The sequence below is a fragment of the Sphaerodactylus townsendi genome, linkage group LG02, assembly GCF_021028975.2.
Source record: "Sphaerodactylus townsendi isolate TG3544 linkage group LG02, MPM_Stown_v2.3, whole genome shotgun sequence".
NCBI lineage: Eukaryota > Metazoa > Chordata > Lepidosauria > Squamata > Sphaerodactylidae > Sphaerodactylus > Sphaerodactylus townsendi.
The window spans coordinates 124,847,304-124,853,356 of NC_059426.1; the positions used below are offsets into that span (position 1 = coordinate 124,847,304).

A 6,053-nucleotide genomic window follows, 5' to 3' on the forward strand; every position below is an offset into this window, starting at 1 on the left:
ATATTAAGAAAGTTTTAAAAATCAAATTCTCATGTGAGCCTACTGCATATTTATTGAGCCCTGTACTATCGTCAAACAAACATTTAAAACCGCATATGCACATTTCATACCATATGATAATGGCAGCGAGGATAATATTGGCAAAGAAATGGAAAACAGAACATATTCCGTCAATTGAAGAGTGGGTTATTAAAGTGCAGGAATTGTGTATGGCAGATAGAATGAGTCATCAAATTTGCAAAGCGCCTTTTGAAACTTACAAACTCAATTGGGAACACCGGACGAGATACATTGAGGAAGAGAGGGGGTACATATATCATCTATAGAATTCTAGAGTAATATTACAGTATTGGATTTGTTGGTAAGGATATTAGAATGTTGAAATGTAGTGTTAAAGGGAAAAGTGTACTAGAAAGAAATTTATTTTACGTATGTATGTTATTTATTTATTTGGATTGTCATTTTTGAAGGATGTAAATATCTGAACTGTAGCTTAAAATGTAACTTAAAATGTGTGTTAATTGTGATTATAAGTTTTGAAAATGTTTAAATAAAAATTATTTAGCAAAAAAATCTAATATGCATAGAAACGTTCATTAAAAATTTTCTTGCATTGCTTGGCACATATATTGTTCCTAGTATGTAAATCTTGCCATCTGGCAAGGTGTGGGGGCTGATTATCAAAATAATATATCTTGGGAAATGGCTTGGTTGGTAGATGGTGGCAGAGTTGCCCAAGATGCTGTGGGCATGCCCGGTGTTGCCAAAAAAGCACATGGTATTGAGATGTAAATATGGATGGAACTTTTATAAATTAGAATAAGACAGAGGAACAAGACTTTGCAAAGATCAACGTAGGCCTCCGTTGACTGCTGCTCTGTTCAGTGTTCAGTGATGTGCTTTTTTAACAGTTATATTAGTAGGGTATTCATTCACTAGTTAATGATCCACATGCTCAACATTCTGTACCTGCAGAACTTCCCATAATCTACTTGGCTTAAAGGGTTAAGCATGAACAAACATGGCTATCTTTAAGGTTTATCATTCTAGCTTTACTAAGATTTGAAGAAATCAAAGTACAGAAGGAGAGCACTGGGCAAAGTACACAAAAGATGGAATTTCAAAAGAAGGAGAATTAGGGACCAGTTGTACACAATCATCTTTTAGGACTCAGTAAAAGGAAACTTGTGCTTAACATGCAGCCAGACTTAGAATATTAATATATCATTTCCGTCACGTAGCTATAATGGGGACATCTGGAGACAAACACCCAGGGACCCCCTGGTGAGTCACATGGGGGGCGGAAAATTGCCTCCAACCTTCTGACCCACCCAACACACACACCTCCAGCAGGCCTCAACCAGTTGGGCCAAACGAGAGGGGGCTGGCCAGCCAGGCCATCAGCTGACGCATAGGCTGGAGCCTGGGCTGTGTGTCGACTGAAGCCGGCTCAAGTAAGTGGGGGGGGGGGGCATAGCTACCATGGGCCATGGGGGCCCTGGAGGGCACCATTTTGCCCCAGGTGCCATTTTGCCCCATTACGCCTCTATATATGTTATACATACATATATACATATACATATAGAGTTTCCAGATTTACAACCATGATAATTACCTAATCAATTAAACTCTTACTCACAGAGATAATTAAAACCTAGTCATCAAGTGTCTCTTTAAATTGCAGGGACTATGGAATTCAGAAGTTGCTAAACAGGATTGTGAAACATTTGGACTCAAAGAAATAGTGTGGCTCAGTCTCATCTACAGTACTCTGCTAGACAGAGGGAAACTGCTTCTACTTCATGAGATCAACATAAATTATGCAGAAAGGCAGGAAATTTGGTCTCTACCCATAGGCTCCAGAAGGAGTTCCTAATAAAAATCAGTAAGAAAGTGTGGTTCTACAGGGGTTTGTGACCCATCAGGTGGTGCTCCATGGCTCAATCAAGAGTCATAACCCACAGGCTGAAGACTGCAGACCTAATCCCCAATGGACCCATGCCATGACTGTGACATGCGAAAGTGATTTATTTATTTACATTATATCATATCATATTCCACCTTCTCTCCTTTAGACTTACAGCCCAATCCAAAGTGAACTGGCGGGCAGGGACAGCATCACTTCAGTGCTGCCCCGCCCTCTCCAAAGGGTTTCTTCTGTGCAGGAGGCCCCCAAAACAAAGCCCTCTCCGAGAAGCCCCCACAGGGGATAATGGAAAGCCCCCCAAAGCACTGGTGCTTTTTGAACTGACAGGCCTAGGGACAAGTGCTGTGCAGTGCCTGGCCGCCCAGGTAAGTTGCATTTGTCCCTTGTGCCTGCTTGAGAGAGGAGTCCATCACCCCAACACTGGATTGTGCTGCCCAGCAGCTAACATGATAATCACAAGTTGTAAGACAATAACAGTCCATCAGCAATATAAAACACACACACACACGCCAAAACAATTCATGCTTTTTCAAATGCTCTCCATAATTGAAAAAAAAAATGCTCTTCCAAATGCGCTCTGTAATAACATTGTTTCACATAACTCTCTGAATGCAGAAATGAAGGTGCCTTCTATATCCACTCCAGTAAGTAATTCAAAAGGGCAGGTACTATCTCAGAAAAACCTGTAACCTGACAGTTGCCAAATGGACAGTACTGAGAAAGGGCATAGAATACCCCAATTTTAAGAAGTACCTTCACACCAGTGCAGCATGTTCCTAGAGAATGCTGGTAGTGATGTTAAGGATCTCCAAGAAATGGGACAAATCATATGTAAGCAACTGTCACACATGACAGCAACCAGATAATCACTGGCCCCTTCTGCACATGCAGAATAATGCACTTTCAATCCACTTTCACAATTGTTTGCAAGTGGATTTTGCTATTTTGCACAGTAAAAATCCAGCTGCAAAGTGCATTGAAAGTAGATTGAAAGTGCATTATTCTGCATGTGCGGAAGGGGCCACTGTAGCAGCATTTCCAGCAGATTTCACGCAGCCACTGGAATGCTTGGATCAAATCCTATGCAGCATGGAACATCTGGAAAATAGGTTTACTTTCCCACCTTTTCATATGTCTTCATATATTGTATAGGCCCTGATTACCTATGAATCCTATGAAGTAATTCTCTGAACTGCACTGGGAATTATGATCATCCTAGTGCCAATGAGTCATAGCTTTATTTCTCCCTTCATCCTTGCTCCTGTTCCCCCCCCGCCCCCACTCCCATCCATTCATATCAGTTTTACACTGTTTTCACTCAACTCTGACAACTCATAACTATACTGCCTTCCACCTCACAACTATACTGCCATTTAACCTGGGACACTGATGAACACCACTAAAAACTCCCTGTCAGTCCTTGACCTGGAAACAACACCTGTAGCTTTGCAAGACACTATGCAGGAATAGAAACTTCTGCTCTGAAGCTATAGTGAGAGAACAAACTAATGCAGTGTGAAGGATGGACCCTTCCTCAATAATATAATCTGGGAGCTGTTATGACAACAGGTTTTGTTTTTGGATCATGAGCTGGCATTAGGCCAGATAACTTGGCCTGGCCACCAGCATCCACTCCACATAGAGGTGAGCTCCTGATCATCAGCAGATTCCTGACAAGTTGTAGCTTGAACAGTATTCCACAAACTATTCAATGCATTCAGTATGTTTTATTAGGACCAGTTATATTTGACTTAATGCTCAGAGTCTTTTAAGCTTGCATGGGAAGAATTAAGTGCATTTCCACCCATCCAGCCAACTGAATCTACTATATCTATTCATTCGGGGTGAGATCAGAAATAACTAGTGAATCTTCTAATATGCTTAATGAAATTGGATAAAAATACTATTTCCAGGCAGTAGTGCAAATGCAGTGTAAGGATTCAATGGCTGACGGTTATTAATTGTTAATCATGACAGGGATCACTGTTTTATTCTAGAACTACTCAACGAATGATAAGATTACAGGAACCCATGTGCTTTAAAAGTTTTCGTATCAGAAGTATTTTTAATCACCATTTTGAAAAGGGGTATTATTCAAGTGAGGAAACTTCAAAACTGGCTCCAAAATCAATCTGCCCAAATAAAATATTTTTAAAAGCAACCACTGAAATAAGTATTTCTAATGTTTTTTATTTAATCAAAAACAAGTAATATTTTAAAAGTTGGAAAATAAGATAGTTTTCCAAAGTCACACAGGTGATGTTTGTCCAGTCATAGATTTCGTCATTTTCCCCAGCTATAACACACGCAAGTCCACTTCCAGCCAGTGACTAATGTTATATCTCCATTTAGGACCTCTAAAATGTAATGAGGCCATCTATGGAGGTGCTTAGAAGGAACTTATAAGAGACATTCAAAGACTTACATATAGATGGTCAACTTTCTGACCAGCTTACAGGAAAAGACTCTCATATCACAGACTCGTGACTGTCCCCAAAATATATTTATTTTGTTTAGACGAAATGGTTTCCTACATCGTTGTGGAAAACGGGGGGAAGGGGTTTTTTGATCAAAGTCAGATGACACAAACTGTTGTACAAGATGAACGATTAAATGAACAAATTCAAGCAGCTCACTAAATAAAACTGAATGACTTTTAGGTAGCCTAGTAATTAAGTTTCGTAACTTGTTTCAGGACTAACGAGCAAACAGGGAAAAATTAGGCCAGCTCCATGCCACAGACTGTGAAAGAAAGAAAGAAATGACTACTGGACGCCTGGTGGTTGAGAGTTCCTCCTCTCAATGACCCTGTGACTGTCAACAGGAGTTCTGTAACCAAAGGAATAGCAAAGGGCCGCGATAGGCTTTGGTTGGGGTGGGGGGTGGGGGGCATACCTTTAGGAAAACACGACATTTTTGACCACGTAACAGAAAAGCAGGGCAGGAATAACAGCCACGCAGGGACAGAAAATGCTGAGAGCATCCTCGGGGGCAAACTTGGGAAGCATAAAGACAAACACCAACTGGGAGGGGGTTGATTCAATCGTGGCTTCCTCCTGCCTCCCCAGCCTGCCAGAGCAGACGGCCGGATTTCTTTCTCCGCTTTCAGCTCTAGTGGACTCTGGCGCCAGGGCAGCCTTACCTGTTACAGCCGCGACGTCCCGGAGCAGCACAGCCCATAGTGGCGGCAGTAGCAGCAACAGGAGTCCCCGGATCCGCATATTCGGCTTCATCTCCATCTCTTCCACATCATCATCTTCACCATCCTCCCCGACACCTCCAAACCGGTTGCCTCTCCCCGCTTTACAACAAAACACACCGCGGGGGGCGGAGGGGGGAAAGGAAGAAAAAGGAGAGTCTAATGGCAAAGCCGGGGGGGGGGGGAGCGAAAGTGGGGAGGATCCAAAGCGATGCTCTGAACCGAGGGGCTTCCTCCAGAGACTGCGGCTCCTTTGCACAAACGCGCCGGAGACCTGCGAAGAAAGCGGCCGCCTGATGTGGAAGATTCAGGAACTGCACAAAACGCTGGGCTGGCCCTTCCACCTCTGCCCACCGCTCGCACTCCGGTCTCGTCGAGGCAACCAACGCTGGGAAGGTCCTCCCCCTGCCGGCCTCCCGCAGCACGACCCGGTGCGCGCAGCGATCAAGCCGCGCGGGCCTTTCCCGGGCTCGGAGCACCCCCTTTCTGTCGCTGGCGCCACGGCTCCCTTGGGCGCTTCTCCATCTCTTCGGCCTTCCTTCTTTCTTCCCTTCCAGCAAATGGCTCTTTGGGGTGGGGGGCGGGGGGCGGCGGAACCCCGTTTTCTCGTGACATCAGCAATCTCATTAATATTTATCGTACCTATTTAGTATCCTGTTTTCCTGAACGCCCCCCACCCACATGGAAAAGAACAGGCCTCTGCGAGGAGTGTTGCCTCCGGAGGGTGAATAGGTTTAAAGGCAAACACGCACTCCCTGTTGCGCTTGCGGAGGAATGCAACTTCCTTGTTTCCGTCGAACTGGCCTGGCCAGCTACTTCTTTACAGGGGGACAATTGGCAACTTCCAAAAAAGATGTGGGAGCGCTGATAGCAGTCAGGTACTCAAGAGTAGGCTTGCCAACGAATCAAGCTAACAAAAATAATTCT

At 43.9% G+C, this 6,053-nt stretch overlaps 1 protein-coding gene across 1 annotated transcript in view; it reads right to left on the reverse strand.

The window, feature by feature from the left end:
- The window catches only part of TYRO3 (TYRO3 protein tyrosine kinase), a 97,386-nt gene extending 91,589 nt beyond the window's left edge, over positions 1-5,797 (reverse strand). The window contains 1 exon segment of the mRNA XM_048484612.1: positions 5,070-5,797. Coding sequence (XP_048340569.1) covers positions 5,070-5,166 — 97 coding nt within the window. The 5' untranslated portion in view covers positions 5,167-5,797.
- Between the last annotated feature and the right edge of the window lie 256 nt (positions 5,798-6,053).